The sequence below is a fragment of the Arvicanthis niloticus genome, chromosome 20, assembly GCF_011762505.2.
Source record: "Arvicanthis niloticus isolate mArvNil1 chromosome 20, mArvNil1.pat.X, whole genome shotgun sequence".
Lineage (NCBI taxonomy): Eukaryota > Metazoa > Chordata > Mammalia > Rodentia > Muridae > Arvicanthis > Arvicanthis niloticus.
The window spans coordinates 46,683,544-46,710,850 of record NC_047677.1 but is presented as its reverse complement, the minus strand read 5'-3'; the positions used below and the strand labels follow the sequence as shown (position 1 = coordinate 46,710,850).

Below are 27,307 nucleotides of genomic sequence, written 5' to 3'. Positions count from 1 at the left end.
CACAACGCTGGCTATGGCTTGCCTCGTGCTCTAACAGACAGAGTGGTTTTGCCAGCTGCAGACTGTTCCTGCAATGTGTGACATTTGGGATTCTGGGAACTTCTCACAGGGTATAAATGCCGAGCTCTGAGAGGGGCTCTCAGGTGGGAGTGTGCTCCCCGAGGAGGCTGCTGCTTCCATTGCTGCTGTGGTTTGTCATGTGGCTGTGAGTGAAGAGAGAAGATTGGATATTCTGACAATGAAGTTCAGACTTCACCCAAGGAACTCGCCATCAACAAGAAGCAGTCTGAAAAGATCTACCTCCTCTTCCCTCTCCCCCCTACCTAGGGCAGGGGGTTAGAAGGGCTACGTAAGAACATAATAAAGTACCGCAACAAAGCATGGCTACACATGCACACAAAATCATCAAAAATGTGTGTTTAAGTCAGACCCAAACAATGGAGGAGCGGGAGAAGGGTGGCCCAGCAGGTAAGAGCACTTCCTGCTTTTCAGAGGACTCGGGTCTAGTTCTCAGCACGCATATCCGGCTCACAAGTGTCTGCGCCTTCATTTCGAGAAGATTCAAAGTTCTTCTCTGGTTCCCAAGGGCAGCTGGACACAAATACTCTCAAGCAAAGATAAAAGTCAATTTAAAAAATAATGAACAAAACAAAAACCCCAAGCCATGAACAATGAAAAACCTCTTTTTAAAAAATTTATTTAAGGAACACAAAATGCATCTAAATGATTTTTGTTTTGAGACAAGATCTCCCAAGTCAGGGAATCAAAGGTGTGTGTCACCATTACTTCCAGCGTCTATGTGATTTTTTTAAAAACCAAAATTTCAATTTATCATCTGTTTACCCATCACTATCCAGTCTAAGGGTATTTGAAGACATCTTCTGGTTTCCGTATAAATTCTCTAAAATTCCTGAATACAAGAGCATGTAAAATCCAGTGGTGGCGGGCACTTTGCCATTTCTGGCTTAGAACCTTGACCATCCATCCCCCTTCCCGTACCGGTCTCCTCGGCCCACAGTACACCCTTGGGAGACAGCTGGTGAGGGTCACCCAAGTCTCTGAAAGAGTTTTTCTGTAAAAACCTAACTTGTTAGGCTCTGATTCCAGCATGGCCTCCCTGCCCCTGCAATTCTAGTCAAGAATTTCAAGACAACTACAAACGCTAGTACATCACGGGAAAGTTGGCTCCTGCTCCGTATTTCCCGGGCGAGACCAGGGCTCAAAAACATGGATGGAAAGAGGCAGCAGAAGCAATGTGTGAGCTTGGAGGGCCCCAGTCACACCCCGAGACCTTCACACTGCTGCACGCTGAGCAGGGCTGGAACTGAGGAGTAGCTGACCTGCAGGTGGAAGGTCCTGATGACTGACCAGGAGACTGTCACTAAAGCCACACGTCTTGAGTGTGGTGGTCCTTAGGCTGGAAGTGAGCTGTCCAGGCAGACGTGCATGGATCACTGGGCTGGTGGCTGTGTCCCCATGGGGGTTCCTTAGGCTGTGGAGAAGCCAGCCATGCTCAATCCCATACATCACCTGTAGGACTGAAATCCAACTCCAAAACTATTTAAGACTTGCCCAAATTCAATGCCCAAGTATTGGAGACTTTGGCTTGACATACGGATACCGGAAGCTGGCAACCCTTACAGCCCCACCAGAACGAAGAAGCTGCAGTGCAGGGCGAGGCATCTACCTGCTGGACCTCCAGGTACCTCGCTTTTAAGAGTAACTGCTTGTTTTAAACCTCCTAGTTTGCCTTTCAAAAGCCAAGCTAAAAAGTAAAAATTGAAAAATACTTTTGCAGAATACAGGAGTGTGAAGTTCCCTCCAAAAAGCAGCTTACACGCTTACAGATAGACAACCATAATGCAAAAGAGAGCAGCTCCTCAGTCCTAGCTGAGGAAGTCCTATGGAGTCTGTCCACTCCAGGTCTAGGACAAGAACAAGCCTTAGGTGCTTCACAGCAAGGCAGAGAATGGGACCAAGAGGCTGAGCAGAGCAGCTGCAGCGAGCATGGAGGGTTGAGCGCTAACACCATTCTTGAGAGGGATGAACAGTGGGGAAGACGATAAGCCCACTTCTGACCGCTCTCCACACCTTGGAAATTCACCCAAAATAGAGAGAGCCACCTGGGAAACTCCCACCTGGTGTCACTAATGAAGGGTGTTGGAGGAACAACAGAGTCCATGGGACATGCTGGCTAGGACAGAAAGTCACACTCAAGAGTCTGAGAGGGGGACGTGGAAGGCAGGCAAGTGGCCTGAGACCCAGCTGTGGACCAGGAGCCCCATGCTGTGGGCTTGTGTTCATCACCGGCCCTGCCATGCCCACCAATAGGAAAGCAGAGCTCCACTGAGTTTGTTTTATCACGGTTTCTGCAGTGGGACCACAATGCAGATGCAGAACCCATAGCAGCTGGGCCCTAGGATCACAAGGGATGCTGTGCTGGACACTGAAAGGTGACAAACTGAAATGGGCTGGACTGAGTTGCTGGCTTGGTCTCTCCACACCAACGGTTTCCTCTGCTGTTTCCCTGGCATGTCCCCCTACCCCACCCCACCCCACCCCCGGCAGCAGCAGGCGGTTATTTGGGAAGCTATTGGTACTGCCATTTGCTTCCAGAATCACAGAGACTGTAACAAACCTTACACTAAACACTGTTCAGTCCTGAGTTGGGGGCGAGCCCAGTGAGGAGGGCCGAGTTCATTAGGACTCTCTTCCCTCCTTGGCGTGGCGTCATACATGGCCTTTGGCCTGACTCTCGGGTGTCTGACCAGCAGCTCCTTCTACAGCCTTCTTGCTCATGGCTTTGCTGGCTTCTTCCTGAGGGTTAAAGGAGGTGAAGTTAACCCCTGCCTTCCCGAGATGGTTTAATCAGGTCTACAGCAAGTGTGCATGCTTGTATCTGGGGCGCACTAGGTAAGTTGGGGTGCAATGGAAGAGCTGGCTACCTCAGGCAGCTGTTGAGTAACTAAGTCTGTGTTCTTCTGGTAGCTGGAGACGGAGGACAGACCTGGGACTAGAGGGTGGTTGTGGGGCAGGAAGCTGACCTGTGTTCAGATACACCCACTGCCTTCAAGGCTCAGGGTGACAGCAGAGTGTACAGCAAAGGCCACCGCAGGGACACCTGTTTCCAATCCCACCTGGACTCAACTAGGAAGTATCACTAGGAAAACAACGCTGAAGGGCTTAGGGTTTTTTTGTTGTCATTTTTTCGAGTCAGGGTTTCTTTGTATGTCCTGGAACTCATTCTGTAGACCAGGCTGGCCTTGAACTCAGACAACTGCCTGCCTCTGCTTCTGCCTCCCAAGTGCTGAGGTCAAAGGTGTGTGCCACCACTGCCTGGCTGAATTTATTTATTTATTTTTTAAATAACAAGTGAACTTGGTTTGGTGACAGATGCCTATAATCCTAACCCTCATGTGCCAGAGGCAGAAGGATCTCTAAGATGAAGCTAGCTGGTCTACAGAGAGAAACCTTGTCTGAAGAACGAACAGGGAACAAGAGCACTGTGCCATCTCAGGGAGTTGGCTCTCAGCTCTCACGGACACGGCAGGGCCTCCTCACCTGAGCCTGTGCCCACACCGAGTCTCTCCCTGAGGCTTCTTTCTCCCAGCTGGGCAACCCAATCTTGTCCCTAGGCTAGTGTCCTTACAACCCGAGGCCATGGGCACACTTGGCTCTGGTGCCTCGTGTCAGGGCTGACCTTGGCGTCCTGTTCCGCGAACTTCTTGAACATGTTGGCATACACCCTGCGGTCTCGCTCGTTGTGTTCCTTTGCCTTCTTCTGGCACATGGAGATCTGCAGCCGAGCGGCCTTGTTCTGAGGATTGACTTCCAGCACTTTCTCGAAGTCACCTTTGGCGGACTCAAACTCGTTCATGAGCAGCTGGGCTTCACCCCTTCTGTACAAGCCTTTCTCATTGGCACTGTCCAGTCCAAGGGCCTAAGGACAGACGGGTCACAGTTTAGAAGGGACGACTGCTGCTCTAGTCACCTCAGTGCTTAGCATAATCCCCAAGATAAACAAAGGTATGTACAAGGGTCATGTAACAGTCAGTCAGCGTCAAACCCACTTGTCAGTATTTTAGTACAGAATGTCTTCAGTTCAGGGTGGAAGCCCGGATCCCCAGATGGTGCTGAGTGCTTTGACTGGATGCTGAGACACCTCACCAGTGAGTCCTTACTGAACCTTAATATCACATATTCTGCCTATCAGATGTTTACAGTACGATTCATAACAGTACCAAAGTTACAGTTCTGAAGTAGCAAGGACATATTTTACGGTTGGGGGTCACAACATGAAGAACTGTATTAAAGGGTCACAGCATTAGAAGGTTGAGGACCACTGGATTAGAGGAAAGTACCAGGAGTGTGCCTTTTTTAAAAAACAGGGTCTCACTATGTCGACCAAGCTGGGCCTCAGACGCAGTGATCCGCTCGTCCCTGCCATCCGAGTGCCTGGCCCTAGAGGTGTGCTTTAAAAGGCACATCTTGGCTGGGTCTTATTACACCTTGGGTTTCTAGGAAGCAAGAGGCTCTGGTCTGCTCTGCTCTGCCCTTCTGCACCATTCTCTGCCCACAGCCCCAGCCAGCCAAACCTGAACTGAATCTTTGAACTAACTACAAGCCAAGCTGTCCCCACGCGACATGTATGTGTGCATGTAATCATGTGTACCTAGGCCAGACGTCCAGCTCTGGTGTATGTGTGCACGTAATCACGTGTACCTAGGCCAGATGTCCAGCTCTGATGTCATTCTTCAGGAGCTGTCCACCTTGTTTTGTGAGACAGTCTCTCATCAGCCTGGGGTTTGCTGCCTAGGCTAGGCTGGCCAGCACTGACATCACCATCATGGGCAGTCTAGAATTGTGTGTGTGTTATTTTGCTGGCTATCTGTCTGTGCATTGCTTGCATACCTGTGTAAGCCAGAAAAGGAAGCTGGACCCCCTGGAACCTGAGTTACAGACAACTTGAGCCACTATGTGTCCTCAACCACTGAGCCATCCCTCCAGCTCCTCACACAAGCTTCATGTGGGCACCAGGGACCAAGCTCAGGTCCTTAGCTCGTACCACAGGCCCTTTGCCCACTGAGCCATTTTTTCAGCCCCTCAAAGTCTCAATGTGCGTATCTCGAGTACTTCTGCTTCTAGTGCTTATCCTGCGACACCCCCAGAAGCCTGAGGGGAGAGATACTGAACAGCTTTTCTTATAACTCTTAGGGTTATTATGACCCTTATAAAAACAAACCCTGAAGATCTTCCTGTGAGGGTCAGTTAAGTAAATCCCCATGGTTCACAGAACGGATCTTAAGGGGTGGGTCTTTTCACACTAAGCACAGTGAGGGAGAGCCATAGAACATACCCATCTGTGTGAAAGGGTGCTGGTTTCACGTAATAATTATGCCCAAGCCTTTCTCTATTTACGTTTATATTTGTTTTTTACTTTCGGGTTGTGTATTATACAAGTGTGTGCAGATGTGCGCACACACACATTAGAGGACAGGTATCTTCCCTTTTATTCTCTGCTTTATTTCTTTTTGAGGTAGGGTGTCTTCCTGAACCTGAAGCTCACAATTTTCAAGTTTTCAGAGAGGCTGGCAGCTAGCAGGCACTAGTGATCCTCCTACCCCGATCCACTCAGTGCTCCCAGCAGGCACTAGTGATCCTCCTATCCCAATCCACTCAGTGCTCCCAGCAGGCACTAGTGATCCTCCTATCCCAATCCACTCAGTGCTCCCAGCAGGCACTAGTGATCCTCCTACCCCAATCCACTCAGTGCTCCCACCAGCAGGCACTAGTGATCCTCCTACCCCGATCCACTCAGTGCTCCCACCAGCAGGCACTAGTGATCCTCCTACCCCGATCCACTCAGTGCTCCCACCAGCAGGCACTAGTGATCCTCCTACCCCGATCCACTCAGTGCTCCCAGCAGGCACTAGTGATCCTCCTATCCTGATCCCGTCCTTTGTGGGTGAGGCCAGGCTTGCTTGGTATGTGAGTGCTGAGATCTGAACCCTGGTTCCCAACGCTTGCACAGCGAGTTCTCTTACAGCCTCTGAGCCATCTTTTCAGCCATAAATCTATGTATTTTAATGCAAAGGCTGGGGTTTAGCTTAGCTTGCCTTGTACATACAAAATACTGAATTTTATCCTCAGCTTAAAAACAAAAACCAAAACCACCAACAAAACAAAAGCGTTGTGGTGTGCAGCTGTGATCCACACTCAGAAGGTAGAGGCAGGAGGACCAGTTCAGCTACATAGCAAGTCTGAAGTCAAACTGGGATATGAGAGCTTGTCTGAAAAAAAAAAACAGACATGTTATTCTTCATTTGGAAAAGCAGAAGGAGCCGGGCAGTGGTGGCACACACCTTTAATCCCAGCACTTGGGAGGCAGAGGCAGGTGGATTTCTGAGTTCAAGGCCAGCCTGGTCTACAGAGTGAGTTCCAGGACAGCCAGGGCTACACAGAGAAACCCTGTCTCGAAAAACAAAAAAACAAAACAACAAACAAACAAACAAACAAACAAACCCCAAAAGCAGAAGGAATCTATAGAGTGCTGATCTGGGGGGAGGGGCGCCCAGTGGGAAGGGCACCTGCTGATGAGCTTCACAGACTGAACTTGGTCCTTCTTCTGCACGGAGAAAGAGATCTGACCTGAGGCCGTCCACACAGTCTCTCTACTACACAGTCAGTGTTTAAAGGATGGGGAAGGGGAATTGTCAAAGTCAAGAGTCTGCCTCTTGCAGAAGACCTGAGTTCAGTTCCCAGCATCCTCATCACAACTGCCTGTGTCTCCAGTTCCAGAGGATCAGACCCTGGGAGGACCTGCACACGCGCGCGCGCGCGCACACACACACACACACACACACACACACACTCCACACACAGGTCCTCTGGACCCTGGGAGGACCTACACACACACACACACACACACACACACACACACACACACACACACATATTCCACACACAGGTAACACACACATGTCCTCTGGACCCTGGGAGGACCTGCACACACACACACACATATTCCACACACAGGTAACACACACATGTACAAATATTTTACATAAAGTAAATCTTTAAATGAGTGGCTCTGAGAAACTTGATGGGAATTTTATGGCTGGGCTTTCTTGTGTGCTTACATTTTGAACTTTGTAACAACTGTATATATTAAAAAACCCACAAGCTTTAAAAAGTGTAATTAATAATAATATCTCTTTCTCAAGGGAAAAATTTAGTCTAATGTGATAAAAACAAATCAAACAAGCAAACTAAAGTCTTATAGCACATAAAATGTCTTTTTTTGCCACTTCATATTTATTTTCTGTTGTTTTTTAAAAAAACTGTATTATTGGGCTAGAAAGATGGCTCAGCAGTTAAGAGCACTGACTGCTCTTCCAGAGGTCCTGAGTTTCAATTCCCAGCAACCACATGGTGGCTCACAACCATCTGTAATGGGATCCGCTGCCCTCTTCTGGTGTGTCTGAAGACAGCGACAGTGTACTCATATGCATAAAATCAATAAATCTCTAAAAAATTTATTACATTTCTGTATGCACATAATACTATGAATGAGGAAGAGGCCAGAGGACATGTGACAAAGTCGTTCTTTGTTTCCCACATAGGTCCTAGGACTCAAACTCCTGTCACCAGCTTGGTAGCCTTTACCAGGTGAGCTATCTTGACAGCACTTGGTTTTGAGACAGGAACTCATATAGCCCAGGCCAGCCTTGAACTCTCAACTTTTGTCTTGCCTCTCAAATACTGAGATCACAAGCTTTTACCATTGTGGTGCTTTGAATAAGAATGGCCCCTATAGGCTTACAGATCTGAATACTTCACCAGAGGGGAATGGGATTCTTTCTAAGAATTAGAAGGATTAGGGACTAGGAGGTGTGGCTTGCTGGAGGAAGTGTATCACTGGGGGTAGGCTGTGTGGCTCAGTGGTAAGGTGTTTGCCTAGCATGCATAATGCCCTGGGTTCTCCTCAGCCCTGCAAACACAACAATAAAGAAGGAAACTCAGAGCTCTTTGTCTACTGTCATCCTCAGAACCAGGGCAAGGATGCAGACTGTTACCAATTCTGTCAACAGTTTCATGTAACATGCAGGATAAAAGTAGTTCATTGAAAGCTCCATCCTTTAGGGCGGTCCAGCTCATGCTGACCTCTAGTAGAGAAGCAGCCTGAAGGGCAGAGGTGCCCATGGGAGGATGGGCGGAGGGCGAGGCGCGGCTCACCCACCTTGTCGCAGCACTCCACGGCTTTGTTGTACTCTCTGAGCTTCAGGTAGCACATGGCCAGGTTCAGGAAGGCTGCGAGCAGGAACGACTCGGAAGCTTTTGACTCCTTCTCTGACAGGCCGTACTCCATCTCCAGCCAGGACACGATCTTCCCGTACTGAATCACAGCCTGCATGTACTTGCCTCCCTAGGAGAGAAAGCCCCAAATGACTTGCATCACCTTGGAAAGGATACAGTGAAGTGAGCATGGCCTGCCTCAGCCAGGTCCTCACATGGAACAGGCCTGCACGACGGCCCCACTCTAGCTGCTGTCCCTCCCCAGTCCCCTGGAAGCTCCGCTGGCCTGCGGAGTGGCCTGGACCAGGACCAGGGGAACACCACAGCATGCTGTCTAGCATTCCTTCAGCCTGGCAGCAGGACGTGACACCTTTTGGAGCCAACATTCCTCAGTCTTTCAAAAGGATGGTGAGCCGCTTGGCTTATGGGAGAGGAGGCGACTTTCCTCTTTTCTCCTGGCACACAGCACTGAGAGTAAATACTGCAATATGGTAACTGGCAATCCCACAGCAGGCCCGGGCGGCTCTCAGTAGCAGTAGATCCTGGCACCATGTTACTGTACGAGTGGGTGGGTCAGAGTATCCTGTGCTGACCACGGGCAGAGGAACACACACAGGTGACTGGTAACATACAGTGTGCATAACCCTGAAGAGCAAACACTGTGTGAGAGCCTGTCCTGCTCTTGTCTGTCCTATCAGCCTCCTGCCACTCCAAGGCCTTGCGCACACTAACAAGCACTGTCCCTGCTCTACCTCCAGGCCTTTATTCTTATTTCACACAGCAAAGGCCTTGCTACATTGTCCAGTCCAGTGACTTCTGGTCTTCTTGCCTCAGCTTCCAGAGCAGTGCTCCTAGCCCTCCTGACGCTGCAACCCTTTAATACAGTTCCTCATGCTGTGCTGACCCCCAACCATAAAACTATTTTTGTTGCTACTTCATAACTGTCATTTTGCTAGTGTTATGAATCATAACGTAAATACCTGATATGGAAGGTATCTGATACATGACCCCTGTGAGCCACTGTTTCAGAATAACCAGACTCTAGACATGGTCCTGCTGACTAATGACATAGCACATGCTCTAAACAACAAACTGTGGGGTAGAGACAGTGTGCTGACTGCTGTAGTCACTACTGCACGAGAGGAAGGGCAGCTTGTAACCACACAAAGAAAACTGGAGTATAGGTGAGGGCTCTTCTCTGCAAAGCAGTAACACGATGGGAATGGAGGACCCATCCTGTAAGATGGCACAGGGCGGCCAGCCCGGACTGCACTCAGGACAGTGGGGCTGTGACACTGCAGAGCTTTCCCCATAATGCTCCAGCCCTCAAGCACAGCCAGAGTCGGCCACACTTCCATCCCAAGGACCACTAGGGGGTGCAAGATGCCCGCACACAGCAGAGCATCCTTAGCCTTCTCTTGTACTTGACAGTGACTTTCAAAACTGGATGAGGACAGTGCTCTCCTGTGTTTCTGCATGAGTGTTCAGAGGTTGAAAGGAAGTCTCAACATCAGTCTAAATACCAGTCTGTCCCTCTCTGCCCACAGCTGGTAAATACAGCGTGCAGATGTCATAGGATACAGAACTGTAGTCCAGCCCAGCTCTGCAGTCTCCTACACTGCACGCTGCACACAGCACATGTCACATCAGATACATGGTCAGAGCAGTGCAGCAGAAAGAAAGGCCCCTGCCTCAAGCTTGGAAGGGAGAAGGGATCGTGGGCAGAGGACAGTCCACTGGCTCTGAGGCCGACAGCCTGACCCGTGGGCCGCTGTGCTCTTCACCTAGAATGAGGAAGGTGCCTCCAGGAAGTGCTCGGTGGGACAAAATGTTCAGAGACATTCTGGGGTAAGTCTTAGGTCAGTGGTTTTGAACCTTTCATTAATTTTTTTCCCCAACAGAGTGATGTTTTGAAAGATCTTGTCTATCAAATTACATGTTAAAAATAATGGGTTCCATATGTGTGACTGATGGTCCAGATTTTATCCAGACTGGCCATTTTAGGACGGTTTGAAACATGCTGAAATATATGCATCAGCCCTGTAACACTCCCAGCAACACAGGTGAGTGACCTCAATGACACGAAGGTGACAGCCGGATTCCCAACCGCCACTCAGGGCTCATATCACCTCTGCATGGCTGCTGATGAGTCAGTCACATATTAGTTTACAACTTTGTCACAAACATATGCTACCCTCCCTGCCAGTGCTCCTTTTGAGGGGACTATAACCCCACAGTTCTGCAGATGTCCTACATGGTGCCACTCTCCAACTCCCCAGGTAAGACCATAGACATGACAGTGTCTCTCAGTATAGAGGCTCATGAAGAGTTGTCTCAGCCCTCTCTGCTTTACAGTACTATTAAAAAACCAACCAAACAACAGCACACAAAACCCCCCAACAACTGTGTTTGAAGACTGCTGTTAAAAGAAAGAAAAGCAAAGAAAACTTGGGCTCCTGCCACACATTCTTTTTTTTTTTTTTTTTTTTGAGGTGGGGCCTCACTGTGCAGCCCTAGCTGTTTGGAATTTGCTCTGTAGGCCAGGCTGGCTCAAACTCACAAAGATCCACTTGCCTCTGCTTCCAGAGCACTGGGATTAAAGGCGTGCCAACAAAGCTGGCTTCTGGCTTGGATTTGCCTCACTACGAGGCAGAGCATCACCCAGCCACGCCGCAGAAGACTGCCCACTCTGAGCTCTCACCACAATGCCCTCCACTTGACTCATCACTGTGACCAGCACAGACCCAGTGCTTCCTCCTCATCAGGTTCTTGGGAAGGCCAAGCCTGGTCTCCCCGATGCTACAGCATCCATGCCGATCTCCAGGACTCTCTTGGTACCCAGCCGGTACCATTAATGGCAACTTTATCTTTTTGCTCAGTTAATAGCAGTACTGATAAGTAGTGATGTATTTCTTGATAAAACTTTATTAAACATTTATTTTGAGGATATTTGCTGTGAAACTTCTGTTTCAATTTAAAGAGAAAAAAAGAGAAAAGTTTTTTCTTTTTTTAAAAAACATTTTTAAGATTTGTTTTTATTTTTATTTATTTTATGTATGCGTTCTCTGCACATGTACACCTGCATGCCAGAAGAATGCATTGGATCCCTTTCCAGATGGCTGTGAAATACCATGTGGTTGCTGGAATTGAACTCAGAACCTCTGGAAAAGCAGCCAGTGCTCTTAACTGCTGAGCCACTCTCCAGCCTGAAAAAATTTTTTTCAATTGAAAATTATAATTAAAACAATCAGGAGGAGACTTGTCTTCATTGCAGTTACATAAAAACAAACACAGCACGGTAACCTGGGAGAAATCATTCAAAGTGATTTGAAGAATCTGCATGTTCTTTCCTGTCTCATGTCCTAGTGACTGTCAGGGGAGAAGTGTGGTGTGGAGCTGGCCCCTGTGAACTCTGACCTGTGACATACCCCCTCCATCCTTTCTCTCATGCTCACTAGACAACAACCAGGCTACTCTAGGCCTTGAGCGGCACAGACGCAGGTGGTTGGCCTCGCCTGCTTCTAAGGAAGTTCCACTGCTCACAGCACACAGAGCAGGCACCTGAATTATCTCCTGCGCACGAACTCACTCTGTTCACTAATCCTTATACCGAACACAGCAGGCCTGTAAGAACTGAGGATGTGTCTTACCAGGGTGTTGAGGGACCGCCTGCACGGCTCATGGATACTGGGTAAGTATCCTGACACAGAAAGAACTTACAGAGACTCACACACCTTGAAGTACACGGTTCCCTTCTCTTTGACAATGGCAGCCTGCTCCAGTTTTTCTTTGGTGTCCATCTCCCAGGATTCTTTGGCCTGCATATAGATTTGTGTCATCATCAGTTAGATAAGCAGAAGAGGGAACACACCACCCGACGCCTGAAGAACAAACAGCAGCAATGTCTACAAGACAGCCCAAACAAAGACACTGGCAGGTCTAACTGTGTGCCACTGCCGAGTCACCGCTGCCTGTGCTCTGGTACTCCAGTAAGAGCATGTGCTGTGGCCCAGCTGTGGTCTGACCCATGTTGTCCAAGAGGGATGAACAGGCAAAGCACAGCCAGGAACACAGCACCAAGCACCCTCAAAGACTGCACTTATAGAGTGACAAAGCAAGCCCTCTTGAGGGACGGAAGGAGCCCGACTTCCCTTCCTCTAGCTTCCTCACTATGGGCTGCTGTCATGTTAGCAGGTCATTTCTGTCCAGCTTGCTTTCCAACTCGAAAGTGAGATTACTACTTATGGTCCAGGCCAAGCTGCATGTACATGGAGTATTTCTAAAATTCCAGGTCAGTCAGCTGTCTCTCCAGTCACCCAACCAGATGTATTATGGCTTCTAGCAGTATCAGTGTACAGGCGTGTACCTGGGGACTTTTCTTTTTCTTCTTGCAGACAGCACTGCACGTACCTCAGGCAAGCCTCCATTTACTCTGTATCTGGCTTCTGATCCTCCCAAATGACAGGATTCAACAACAGATTCACTATGTACTGCTGACCCTGAACTCTGGACTCTCGTGCCTTCACCTCCCAATGCAGGGTCACAGGTGCATCACTATGTCTGGCGTTACTTGGGGGATTTTTAACAAAGTATGAGTGTGAAGACAGAGCTCATGCAAAAACATCACCGCAGAGATATCCATCAAGGTCACCATCACCTGCCGGCTTGTATTAGGCATACCCTATTCTCCAAAACAGTACACACAGCCTGGAAACAACAGCTCTGGGGCCATAGCTCAGTCAGACAGTCCTTGTCTTGCATACTCAAGGCCCCAGCACTATTAAGAAAAAAAGAAAAAAGCTTTCTCAGCAGTTTCTCTCACTCAGAGAGCCATCTCCTCTGTCAGCTTAATTATCTGAAAGCCTAGTTACCAAGGGCCATGTGCATACTGGTTTTAGTGTTGAGAAACATTACTCCTGTGCGTGCACCCATGAAGGGCACAGGGCCACGGCTCCCTCGCTCACTCCCCAACTTTTTATTTTAGAATAACCATTTTTGTTTATTTTTTCATATATTTTTTTTTAAAGTTTTTTTTTAAGACTTATTTATTTCATTTATATGAGTACACTGTAGCTGTCTTCAGACATACCATAAGAGGGCATCAGATCCCATTACAGATGGTTGTGAGCCACCATGTGGTTGCTGGGAATTGAACTCAGGACTTCTGGAAGAACAGTCAATGCTCTTAACCACTGAGCCATCTCTCCAGTCCTTCATATATTTTTCTTTGACTTAAACTTTATTGAAAACATTTCCTACAATGTACTAACTTTTATGTCCTCTTCTCACTTGTTATTACATGTACATGTGTGGCGGTCAGAGCACAGTTCTGTGCAGTCTGCGCTCTTCTCAGATCATTGCTGAATGTCTTGAGACAGCGTCTCTCACTGAGTTTGGAGCAAATCGACTGGCTAGGCTGGCCAGCAAGTCCTCGTGTCCCTCCCATCTGCCCCAGCCCCTGTCTCCATGTCAGGTGACACTCTCAGCTAAGGGAGCACTGGGGCTACAAATGCTGTGCTGCCTTGTCCTGCTTCTTTCCCATTCTACAAGGCAGGAGACTAAACCAGGTAAACACTGGAGGCTCCACACGTCTCTAGCACACACTCATGTGGTGCAGCGTGACAGTAGCATTTTGTCACGAAGCATGGAGAAAGGTAGAGGAGAAAGGGCAGGAAGCTCAAGGCCTTCATAATCCTGTACCAGAGTCTTCTCTCCCGCTTAGCAATGAAGTCCATGACAAAATGAGGACTGAACTTGCAGTCCTTCAGAAGAGGTCACCCCCAAACACACAACTGTATGACAGGAGCACGTGTTGGGGACATGATGCTGGAAGGGAGAATCCCACTTTTTCCTCCTAAACTTACAGGCTAACAAGGAGACAATTTCTTTTTGAAATCTAGTATAATACAGAAGGTCACTTTCTAGTGAAGACTTACCGTACAGAACACGGGGGTCATTTTGTAGGAATAAAAATGTAATAAAAAGGCCGGTCAGTTCCTGAGGGGCTCGGGGAAGGGAGATGCTGATCACTGAGATACAGCTGGGGATGACAGCTTATTTAGCTTATGGGGAACTGCCTATCTGCCCAGTGAAGTACAGCTGAAAGCCTCCAGAGATAGCCCTGGGTTGGAGGATGTCTGGAGGCCATGGCAAATCCCCTCTCCTGTTCTTGGACAAGTATGAGAAACAGCCTGGGTAGCAGGTTTGCTTCTTGTCTCTAGTTGCAGCCGCTGGCCCCAAGGCCAGGACGTTGGGATTGTAACCTGGAGCCCCAGCGGAGGCCTCTTTGTAACTCCTGTGGAGTATACAATCCCTTCAGCACCGAGAAGCTGCACCCCAACTCCCTTAAGGAGCTGCTTGGCAGTATGTTAACTTTTTTGTCCTCAACTCAGGAAAAAATGTACAAAAAGAACAAGCCTAGGAACAAATAAGGGAACAAGTCTTGGATTCCACCCAGAAGTTAAAGAAAAAAAAAAAAAAAGGCTGTCACACAGTAAAAAACTAAGAACACCAGCTCCTCTCCTCTCTCAACTGTGTCATGTCAGCTTCCCATGCTCTACGCAGATGTGTGCCGGACAAGAGTCACGGGTAAAGAAAAGCAAGCACAGAGATAAACACCATTTAGCCATACCACCTACTGCATGGCTACAGGAACAGGACGGAGAAGAATCTACCACGATGTAGAAGTCAGTTTCCTCACCTTCTCGAAGCTCTTAAGTGTAACTTCATATATAAGCTCTGCATTGGGTTCGATGCCAAATTTAGGCTTCCCAGCCTCTCCAAAACCGTATCTGAAATGGAGAGTGAGAACAAGACATAAGGGAACGGCGTATCCCAGGCACTGCCTCTGTGTCTGAGGTGTGGAGTCACTGCTGTGGTTTCCTCAGACCCCTGCATCTGGATTCTCTTAGCACAAGCGCACAATTCCTGTACTACCTGGGACAGTGGACTTACTACGCTGCCCAGTATTGATGCCTGATTTTAGACTTTATTCTTTTCTGTTTGGCTACGAGGACCTTTTCCCTTTAAGCTCTATGAGCAGAAAGGACAGAAGAGCTCACTACTATAATCACAGCAGTAGTGAAGTCACTGAAATCCTGTTTGAATACTTTTAACATTTTTGTTTTTTTGTTTTTTAAGATTTATTTAATGTATACAAGTATATTGTAGCTATCTTCAGACACACCAGAAGAGGGCATCAGATCTCATTACAGATGGTTGTGAGCCACCATGTGGTTGCTGGGAATTGAACTCAGGACCTCTGGAAGAGTAGTCAGTGCTCTTAACCACTGAGCCATCTCCTCTCCAGCCCCACATTTTTGTTATTTTATTACTATTGTTTTTGCTGTTCTGTGACAGTTCTATATTTCTCATTTTACCCCAGCTCCCTCGCCATTCCCTCACCCACAGGAACCTTTCCCTATGTCCCTACCTACTCTCATGTCGTTTTCTTGAGTGACAGTCACTGAGTTTGCTAAGGACCCCGATTTTTTGTTTTTTGTTTTTTCCCATGAGACTCGGGCAGAGTCACACGGGAGACGCGGGATTTGAACCGGGGGGGGGGGGGGGGGGGAGAGAGAGAGAGAGAGAGAGAGAGAGAGAGAGAGAGCGCGCAAAGGGCGTGGGCTTGCTCTAAGGACTCCGTTTTAAAACAAGCTTTTCACTTTAAGGCAGAGTCACCTTCCAAGAGCACCTCCTCCAATCAGAAAAACCAAAGGGGGTAACACATTAGCAAAGACAACAGATTTCGTGATATCAAATTCTCATGGTATTAAAGATTTTAAAAGGCACAAGTGCACAGAAGCACACAACTTTGATTGCAGCACTTGGGAGAAAGACAGATGGATCTCTGTGAGTTCAAGGCCAACCTTATCTACTAAGTGAGTCCAAGACAGTCAGGGCTTGTTACACAGAGAAATACTGTCTCAAAAAACAAAAACAAAACAGAAAAAGATTTTAAAAGGCACACTGACAACCAGATGACAACAAGTAATCAAACCCAGCAGCCCAGCACCTCACTCTGAGGGTATAGACTTAAACTTCTGCAGCTATCCTGCTTAAGATGCAGGATAAATACCCTTTAGCCAAAACTTTTTTTTTTTTTTTTTTTTTTTTTTTTTTTTTTTTTTTTTTTTTCCCCGAGACAGGGTTTCTCTGTGTAGCCCTGGCTGTCCTGGCACTCACTCTGTAGACCAGGCTGGCCTCGAACTCAGAAATCCGCCTGCCTCTGCCTCCCAAATCCTGGGATTAAAGGCGTGCGCCACCACCGCCCGGCTAGCCAAAACTTAGTAAGAGAGAGAGAGAGAGACAGACAGACAGAGAGAGAGAGAGAGAGAGAGAAAGAGAGAGAGACAGAGAGAGAGAGAGAGAGAGAGAGAGAGAGAGAGAGAGAGAGACAAAATAAAACCCAAGGCTATGTAAATGTCATTGTAAGGGTCAGGGTCTTGTTATGTAGCCCAGGCTGGCCTTGAACTCGAGGCAATCCTCTTGCTACAGCCTACTGGGCATTGGTTTCCTGGAGTACTCCAGCACACCCAGCTCTTGTAAGCTTGTTCTGGGGCACTAGTTCAGATCCCCATGGAGCTCTGTCTGTCTGCTTCAGTGTTTCCCAGCATCTAGAACAACGCCCCAAACCAGGAGCAGTGGCACACACCTGTATTCCCAGCACTTGGGAGGCAGAGACAGGCAGGTTTCTGTGAGTTCCAGGATAGCCAAGGCTATATACAAATAGAGAGAAACCATCCCAAAAAGAACAAAAGGAAAAAAAAGTAGATCAGCTGTCAGCATAATAGCAGGGAATTTACTGGCGCACTGTTTGTCTGCTGTGAGCTGGACAACTCTTGAAATAGGAAACGGCAGAAAAGGCTCAGTGAGCTCAACCTTTAGGCCATAGTTGGAAGGTTCAAAACTGGTCAAGGCTGTAACCCCTTCGGCCTTCTCCAGGGCCAAGGGAGTTGTGGAGAACGCACACCATGCTGTATGATGTACGTGCTACTTCTCTACCTCATGTCTGAACTTCCCAGGAAAATCTGCTTACTTTCTCACCTCCATTGTTACACAAGGAAAAGTGCAGCTGGAGCACTGGCACACAGAGCTGGGGAGAACTGGGCGTGGCAGCCTTAACTCCATGCAGAGGGTATCACTAGCAAAGGAACAGAGGAAAGGGTGCAACAGCCAATGGCCCATCTAGGAATGGAGCCTGGTTTTCTCCTGGAGGGGTGTGTGTGTGTGTGTGTGCGCGTGCGTGTGCGTGTGCGCGCGCAGTGGTAAGGACTGGCCTTCACTTGTTTCAAAGGAGGCAGACAGGTGGATACTTCTTAAGTCTGTTGCCGAGAGCATGTTGTGATTGGCCGTCTTTGTCAGGTAGGGAAGAATGTGACAGGTGAACTGGCATCACTTTGGAACCATGTCACTTACCTGGATTGATTTTAATCCTCCTTTGTCAAGGGACATTTAGCAGTGCCTAGAGTTGCTACTGGATGGCAGGTGGAAGTCAGAGATATTACTGCACATCCTTGTGGGACAGGATCCACCACAAAACATCCATAGTACTGAGGACATGAAAACCTGTCTAAAGCTGGGCAGTGGTGGCGCACGCCTTTAATCCCAGCACTTGGGAGGCAGAGGCAGGCAGATCTCTGAGTTCGAGGCCAGCCTGGTCTACAGAGTGAGTTCCAGGACAGCCAGGGCTACACAGAGAAACTTTGTCTTGAAAACAAAACAAAACAAACACCCTGTCTAAAAGAAACTTCCGCTGGAGGCTCTGTGACAGGGGATTGGGGTATGGCGAATGTGGGGACTGGTCTAGAACAGGCACAGCCTGGCTATTATCAGTGGAAGTAGAGATTAAAGATTATTTGTACCATTTCTCCTGGTTAAAACAAAGTAATTTTGTCAGGATTGGTGGAACACATCTTCCTGAAAGAGACGGGGGGGTGCGGGGGGAGCCATCAGTTCTGGGAATGGCTAGCCTGATTTTGTGTTAAACAGAAAGATGCCTAACTGGGCAAATATAGTGCCTAACTGAAAACTAAATAATCAGAAATGAAAGTCAGAGGCAAGGCCTCTGAGGAGCAGCTGCCTTGGAGGGCAATACACTAAAGCATGGAGGGACAGCCAGCCCTGCAGTGCACAGCAGCAGGAATGCCCTCGCTGGCTGCTTCTTATAGATGAGAAAACTGAGGCCAGAGACATGTGCTTCCTGAGAGGTTACACAGAGGCAGGACCGTGTTCAGACTTTACTGTCCTGAGAAAACTAAGGCTATGACACAGCTCCTAATTAGACTGACCACTCTCAACAGCCTTTGGTGTGTCTGGGACTGTTACAAAACAGGTATAAAGAAAAACGAAGGAAAAAGTTAGTTATCTACACTTAACCTAAGTAGAAATCAGTCACAGTATTCAATTATTTATTTGAGGAGAACAGCAAATTTTTAAAAAGTGAGAAAAGAATCCCTGAGGGTGCAAGGCCTCGAAGAGCATACACCCTTGCCAGAGTATTTTAAAGAAGACTACTAAGAAAAGATGGTGTTCCACTGAGAAACTTGAATGCTTTATTAGTTTCTTATGGAAATGTCCTGCCAAAGAGTCTCCGGAGGTCAGTTGGGATGCGTGTGGGGGAAGGGTAGGAGGGGAAATGCAGAAGACACTGAGTACAAATGCCATCTGCATTTTACAGCAACCCAGACTCAGTGGACTCTGATTGGTGCTTAGGGATACTCTACCTACATATACAGTATGACACAGCACATGGAGACAGCAGAGAAAGCACTGCATAGAATGTACTGGCAGAACTCCATGTACCAACACACGCCCTGGAGATGCACTAACATATGCATTCATCCCCATCCCCCAAAGTGTGTGTGTGTGGGGGAGAAACCCTTTATACACTACAATGTAGGAGAACTTGATGTTCTTTTTATGCCTGAAAAGACTGGAAAACTCTACCATTCGTTCCAGAGATCTGTTTTCTGTGGTGTAAGGGCAGAATGAACAGAAGCTACTGCTAGTGGGCAGCGCGGGCGGTGTGCTGTGGGATTAAGCAGTGACAGCTAGTGGGCAGCGCGGGCGGTGTGCTGTGGGATTAAGCAGTGACAGCTAGTGGGCAGCGCGGGCGGTGTGCTGTGGGATTCGCCTCATTACTCCATTTGGGCCTCTGCAACTTTGCAAGTCTTGGGGGAGTTAGGTGACTTGCCCAGGTGCCACCACTGGTAGGCGGCAGGGAGCAGGATTCAGCCACAAACCACTAACTGTACACCTGCTGAGAACTAGCTGCACTAATAAACAGACGCAGTTTGATTCACTCTGCTGTTAAATTTGTAACGTCTGCTCTCCAAACTCTCTACCAGTGAGCTTAAGACTTAAAGACCTGGGTCATGTGTTTCTAAATGCTCACACCTTACAGAACCAGCTTTAAAGAGGTGACCTGTGAGACTAGACCTGAGACATCTGCCTGTAGAGCTACTGTAATTTTGGAATGGTAGGTTAAACATGATTAGAGACTTTAATCCCAGCACTTGGGAGCCAGAGGCAGGCAGATCTCTGTGAGTTCAAGGCCAGCCTGGTCTACATATTGAGTTTTAGGGCAGTCAGGGTTACATAGTGAGAACACATCTCAGGAAAAAAACAAGATTAGAACCTACTCTGTAAGTAAGGGATGGGGTAGCTCTTTCAGTAAAGAAGAAATAGCTCCATTGGAGAGTGACAAAAGCATTGTACTCCCTACTGGTGAGGGCAGCCCAAAGAGCCTCAGAATGCTAGCAGTGGCAGTGTGTGCCGCCTGGGAGGCTGCTCTCAACAAGCAGACGCACTTGCACGCAGGCGCACTGCTGCATCCTCTCAGGGGCCCATTTCTCAAGATAGAAGAGTTGAATTTATGGTATAATTTTAGATCTAAAAATAATAGGAAGCATGTTTTCACAGGAGACTGTCATGCCGGGTGGTTCTCAGCTTGGCAGTGCTAATGGCTATCCTTATGACGGGAAAAAGTTAGGCAAAAATGAGTCATCTCTGCTGTCTTTAGATCCAGGAAGAACAAGCTGGCTCCTTCCTTCAGGGACTCCATATAAGAATGTGGCATGGATTCAAGGGGTAGTAAATCATGCATTACTGCAATTCCCAACACCCTCCTGCTGAATCCAGAGACAAGAGGAGCAAGAGAGCATAGGAAACGGCCAATCTTTGCTGGTGTGGCATTTTGGCAGTTGAACAAATCAAAACCAAGGCTAGACTGATAGTCCTACTCTTAAACATTCTTCAGCTGAGCCAACTCACTCGCAAATTTCCACGGTGGTGTGGGGCCCCAAACTTCCAGACTAACTGTCACCCAACTCAATGCAATGGCTTTCCTGCAACAACAAAGTGCTGAGAGGGAGTGAGGGAGTACTCCTCGGTCTTCAGGCAGACGCACTGGGCACTGCAACTGGCACGTGCTTCTTACCGTGGTCCAAGATATAAAATACACTGTTCTTCTCTCTGCATCTTCTCCAGGGCTTTGTCAATTCCAATCGGAATGTCGTGGTCTTCTCCTTCACCAACAATGAACACCACATCTCGGCAATCAAACATCCTTCCACCACAGCAGCCTTCCAGGTGGACTGAGGGTGAGGACACAGGACAGTCACAAGCCACACTCAGCACAGCTTGCCAAGTGATTGACCCACAGTGCAGTAACACCACTTCCCCTGTAGTTCATAAGACACAGGGTGTCATCTGGAAGCCTTGCCCACCTAGTCTGAAAGTTTAAGAACAACAGTATTTTTTCCATTTGAAGTTAAATGTATACTTATTAATCTCTTAAGCATGAACTCCTTGTCCAATGATAACCCATTTTCCAAGTAATCCAATTCCAACTTGCTCCACCTACCTCAGCAGTCTCTTAAAGCCTCGAAGCCTATGACTGTTTCGTCGTGGAAACTAGCTTCAAAGCTAATTCCTCATCAGTCATCTGATCAGATCACCATTAGCCTAGGCCTGAGAAATAGGAGAAACTCTCGAAGATAAACAGTCGTAAGCTATGTGTCAGGACCTCAGAGTCGCACACAAAGCTAGGACGGATGCCATCTTGGCTGCTCTTACTGCTGTCAACCCAAATCCTAAGTCAGCTCCTTCAAGACAAAGGCTATGGCAGCCTGGCTCTCAGATGTGGCTTACTGCCTCCTGTTTTACAGCCATACTCATTCATATGATGACTTCTTTTTCTTTTTTCTTTCTTTCTTCCTTCCTTTCTTTCTTCCTTTCTTTCTTTCTTTCTTTCTTTTTTTTTTTTTTTTAGGTTTTTCCAGGCAGGGCTTCTCTGTGTAGCCTTGGCTGTCCAGGACCTCACTCTGTAGACCAGGCTGGCCTTGAAATCCACCTGCCTCTGCCTCCAAAGTGCTGGGTTAAGGGTGTGCGCCACCACTGCCTGGCAGATGACTTCTATATATTAGATTCACTTTTGGAATGTTCTAGATAAAACAGCCAACTTACAAAACACCCCCCTCCCTTAGTGCATACATATGAAAAACAAAAACAAAGCAGGCTGCATCCAGCACAGGGCATCCAGCTGAGCAGCAGCAAAGGCTGTCAACCAGCCCTTCTATTTTAAAAAGAGAATCGACCTTATTTTAAAGCGTGCACATCAGAGGTCTGGGCGCACGCCTGAGGCTCACAGTGTTCTCTATGGAGTAAGAGGTGGTATCTGGAAAAGGTCTGTTAGTTCTTAGGTTAGGTGTCTAAGCTGAGCTGACTCGGCCTGTAAGCCCAGGTCCTCAGACACCTACAACCTACCTCAGAATAAAGAGTAAGAGGAGGGTAGGGATGGGGCGTATCTTGGTGCTAGGGGGCCTGCCTAGCACTACAGAGCCTGAGGCTCAGTCCCAACAACCACAGTAAATACATATACATAGAAGATCCAATCAAAGAACCAATCAAACAAACTATGAATTCATGTAACTACTGTTCTTAAATTTGTCCAAGAAACTGAATTTAAACTAATGGATGGTGCTGTCCATGAGGGCAGGAACTCCTGCCCAAGCCATGTAAGAGTCTCTTTAGTGTTGAGATTTATCATCCTAGGTACTCTCAACCTAACAGACTTGAGGGGAGAGGCTTCTGAGGTTCACTGTCAGATCATCACCTTCCTCCCTGCAGTGGAGTGTCTTTAGCTCGGAGGAAATTATCACCACATTTGTTGTGGCTCTTGGTTGATCAAATCTGAGTGTGTTTTCAAAACAGGAAATCCAGAGACTTCTGCTAAGGATCAGTTTCCTCAACTGATTTGCAGAGTGGAATGTCTTACCTCTATGTGCAAGCTTACATAGATAACACATAAAAGTGTAATTAAAAATCTTAGGTGAGATACCCACAGTCTGTAAATAATTTCAGGTCTCTTTCCGTGTGCTAACCCATCACTGTGTTTCCCACAGTCTGTAAATAATTTCAGACACCTTCTTTCCGTGTGCTAAGCCATTGCTGTGTACAGGAAAGATGAATGTGGAAAGGAGGGAGAAAGTAACCAGAAAGTCAGGGTGTGACAAAGGCAGCACAGGAAGGCAAACACTGGGGCTGGAGAGATAGCTCAGTGGGCAAGAGAACCTGCTGCTCTTGCCAAGGACCTGGGTTCAGTTCCCAGCACCTGTATGGAAGCTCCTAATCGGCTGGAACTCCAGGTCCTGGGATCTAATGCCCTCTTGGATTTCATGGGCACTGCATGCATACATTCAGACAAAACCATATACACATAAAATCTAAAAAGGAATAAAAAAGTTTTATTAATCTATGCATATGTGTATTTGACTACATGCTATGTGTACAGGTGCCCACAGAGGCCAGAAGAGGGCATCAGATCCCCAGGACTTGGAGTCACAGGCAGTTTCATGTTGTCCAGCTGTGTCTGCAAGATCAGCAGCTAGCCCAAGGTTGCCTGGCTCCATCTGATGTCCCAACCTCAGGTGGTAGAAGAAGAGAATCATTTCCTCTCACCTCTCTGTGCACACTTACATATATAATAATACAAATTAAAACCCTTAGGTGACATTCCTGATACGCTTCACCTCACACATACATGCACACACCACTCATAACATGATGAAGGGTGAAGTCACAAGAAATAAAGGACCAGAGCAGGGTAAAGCAGCCCGTGATTCTCTCCATCTACAAGGAGAAAGATTCCCCAGGCTGGATTATTTGGCTTCTGAACAGAAGTGTGACAAGTCCTGCAAGGCTGCTGACAAGAGCCCACAGCACAAGGGCCCTGGCAGGCTGCCGCAGTCACAGTAAGGACTCACTGAGCTGACACATGCAGAGGCACCCAGTTCCTAAGAACCCTGCTTCCTCTGTTCTGTCTCTGGAAGACCTATGGGTGCTTCTGACTCTGTATTCCATACAAATACTCACTTCATAACTATTTAATACAAGCCACCATGACTCACTCAGGAGCTCAGCCTCTAGGGCTCAGGAGGTCTGTTGCTAATCTCATCCTACATGATTTACAGGAAGCAAATGATCTACGACAATCTCCAAGTGTTCAGAAGTGAATACAGGATGCTTCTACTTAGGGATTTTTTTTTGGTAAAGAGAAATAAACAAGTTTAAACGTGGCAATATTTTGTCTGTGTAACCTGAAAGGGGGTTCTCCAACAAACCCCACAAAGTCAAACCAAACCAAATTACCCAAGTTCAGCTGCGCCATCCAGAGTGTAACCACATCAGTGAGCCCGGTCACTGCAAAACATCATTTAAGCTGAAGCTCTGACTTATTGTTCTCTTACTGCCCTAGAGCAATTTTGTTTTGAAGAGCACAGAACACCCTGTTCTGAATGTGGCTGGCACATGAACTCGATGTGCTGACAGCAATTTGTTCTCCGATTAAAATGGGGGGGAGGGAGGAGCACACAGCAGTAACAAAAACTGGAATGCAAGAACCCCCCAAAACTGTACAGCTTGTATTTCAGGAAGCAAAACTGAGGAAGAGGCTGTATAACTTTTTAAAAAAGTGCTGTAAACGCCACAGCCTAAGACGTTAGCTTGGTGAGTGTCTGCTTTTCCTTTTCTAATTATAGTAGCTGGTGTCTGATCGCTCTGCACTCTCCCCCAAACAATGACTGGGTCATGGGATCTGAGTGGCAGTGTTGTAACAGCATTCCTACTAGAGAAGACTGGTCATCTGGCTGGAGGAAACCAGGTTAGGACCAGTCAATCCCGCTGGGCAAGGGTTTCCAGGAGAGTGAATGTTATTATCCCCAAGGAGGTAAGCAGAGACTTTTCTGCAGCAGCGAGGAGAGGCACGTTAACCCCTGAGCACACATCGTTCCTGTCAGACTTGGCACTCAGATTCCCCCATACAGCCTTCCTTCCTGCTCCACACCGCTTGCTCTGTGCTCAGATCCCCCCACCCCCCCATCCCCCCCTACCCCCACAGCCTTCCTTCCTGCTCCACATCGCTCTGTTCTAACCCAGGGCAAGAACACACTTCGAGGCAGACCCTAGCCGAGGGCAGGCTCAGTCACTACTGGAATGGCATTTACGATCTTACTGCTCGAGCACCCCTCAATACTAACCAGTGCTATTCTGCCACCTGACAACTCTGGCTGTGGGGCACTTGGTCTCCCCATCTGCGGCGAGATGACACTGGCTAACCTGAAACTGCTAGGATAAGCGAAGCAATCAAAAGCCAAGTGTAGTGGCATTTGGCAAGCAAAGAGGATCACTGCCCAGCTGACACCAACCAGGGCTTCACAGTGAGTCGGAGGTTGGCAGCTACTTAGTGAGACCTGTTCTCAGGCAACTACATGAAACAGCAACAGGGGATCTTAAGTACTCGGGAGCTTGGTGATAGAATTCAGTGATAGAGTGCTTACTTTGTACTCACAAATCACTAGGTATGATTCTCAAACCCACACAAAATAACTAAGAATTAAGAGTGGGCACAGCGGCATGGGCAATTTGGGGGAAATCTGATTACCACTCAACTCAAGAGGCAGAGAGGCAAGAGGACTGGTATTTCAAGGCCAGCCTTATGGACATGAGATCTTGTCCCTGAAGAGAACAAAGGGGCTGGACAGATGGCTTAGCTGTTAGGTGTTAGCACTTGTTGCTCTTGTAGAGGACCTGGGTTTAGTTCCTAGCAGCCACATGTGGCTCACAACCTGCTATAACTGTAGTTCCAGAGGATATAACGCTCTTCTGACCTCTTCAGGCACCAGTCATGTATGTACAGACATACATGCAAGCAAAACATACACAAGCATACAACAGAAACTTGTTTAAAAATTGTGAAAGAGAAAGTTAAGTGCTACATTCAAGCATCTGAAGAGAGCTGGAATTCACCTGTCCATTCACAGGTAAGCAGTGCATTACGTGTGGTTATGGAGATGAACTCAGGAACCACACACAGGGCCATTCCTCTACGTTAGGAGGGAGTCTCCCTCCATTGAATGGTTTAGTATCTCTGGAAGAATGCACTTTATGTCAAGTACAAGGAAGAGTCCCAGCAGGCCAGGCCAGAGCTCGGCACCACCTTTGTACACCACAACTTACACACAGCTCAGGATCCTCAATAAGCATTTACCTAATGACTAATGTAAAAACAGGGCTTTTAAGGAAACAGTGGCAAATTTCACCAATTTATAGAAATTTTCCTTTCTGAATCTATCAGTCAGCACCCTTGTTAATTAATTAATTAACTTTTATTCTTTTGAGACAGGGTTTCTCTGTATAGTCCTTGCTGTCCTGGAATGCCCTCTGTAGACCAGGTTGGCCTTGAATTTGAGATCCAGCACCCTCTGGGCCTAAATGTGTGTGCCACCACACCTGGCCTTTGTTTTGTTTGTCCAGTGCTCTGATTGTAATAAGCTCCAGGAGGCTATCAAATGCACCACTCACCCACAGCTTCTGTTTTGTACAAAATCCTAAAATGAATGATGCATTAGTAGTTTGGGTTTTTTGTTTTTGTTGTTGTTATTGTTTTTTCTTTAAAAAAAAAAAAAAAAAAAAAAAAAAACCAGACTATTCTCTATTATGATTTCACCCCACCTGAAGACCTAAAGATACTTTGTAGAAAAAGGAGCTACCTGCATCTAAGACACATGAAAGCATATACTGCACATTTCAGACTGAGAATACACTGGGCTATTTTCTGAGACATAATGAAATGGTTTTAAAAACCTGTGATTTTGCTGGGCGGTGGTGGCACACACGTTATCCCAGTGGTTGGTAGGCACAGGTACGGGCACGGGCATGAGCACAGGCATATAGATGTCTATGAGTTTGAGGACACCTAGTCTACAGAGTAAGTTCCAGGATGGCCAGGGCTACACAGAGAAACCTTGTCTCAAAACAAAACAACCTAAATAAAACAAACAAACAAACAAACAAAACAAAGAAAGAAAGAAAATCCTATGGTTTCTTCCTGTGGTCATCTGCTGACCATCACTCAGTATTTGAGAAGAATGTGAATGACAGAGCACAGCTCTCTCAGACATTAGCACGAACATACATGAAACCTGTACTCTAGTTTCAATTTCAGGTATGTTTTCTTTACTTCATGTACAATGAACAAATAACCTGACCATACTGTTTTGACACTATGAGTCCTGGTGCCTTTGACAGTGCTGTTTGTTCATTCATTCATGCATATATGCCGTGGGAAGTGGTTGATGTATTTTCCTCAGTGGCTCTACCTTTTGTTTTTGAGTCAGGGTCTCTCTGTGTAGACCTGGCTGTCCCTGGAACTCACTCTCTAGATCAGGCTGGCCTTGAACTCACAGTGATCCACTTGCCTCTGCTTCCCAAGTGCTGGCATTAAAGATGGGTGCCACTGTGCTAGGCTTCACCTTGTTTTGTTTAAAAACAGTATCTCTTACAGAACCTGAAATTTATTGATTTGACCAGACTGATGGCCAATGAACTCAAACACCATGTGCAGTGTGTGTGTGTATACATGCGCACGTGTACAGATGCCTTAGGAGCCTAAGAGGGTATCATCAGATGTCCTGCAACTGGAGTTGTGGTTGGGTATCACCCAACATGGGTG

General features: G+C 47.4%; 1 protein-coding gene across 4 annotated transcripts in view; it reads right to left on the bottom strand.

Annotated features, from left to right (window-relative positions):
• Positions 1–681: 681 nt before the first annotated feature.
• The window catches only part of Fkbp5 (FKBP prolyl isomerase 5), a 115,139-nt gene continuing 88,513 nt past the window's right edge, over positions 682–27,307 (bottom strand). For all 4 annotated transcript variants that reach the window (XM_076917250.1, XM_076917251.1, XM_034524620.2 and 1 more), the window contains 6 exons: positions 20,735–20,891; positions 14,996–15,086; positions 12,030–12,113; positions 8,240–8,425; positions 3,701–3,940; positions 682–2,817 (listed from right to left, as the gene is read on the bottom strand). In XM_076917250.1, coding sequence (XP_076773365.1) covers positions 2,731–2,817; positions 3,701–3,940; positions 8,240–8,425; positions 12,030–12,113; positions 14,996–15,086; positions 20,735–20,891 — 845 coding nt within the window. In that variant the 3' untranslated portion in view covers positions 682–2,730. The remainder of the gene's footprint in view (positions 2,818–3,700; positions 3,941–8,239; positions 8,426–12,029; positions 12,114–14,995; positions 15,087–20,734; positions 20,892–27,307) is intronic.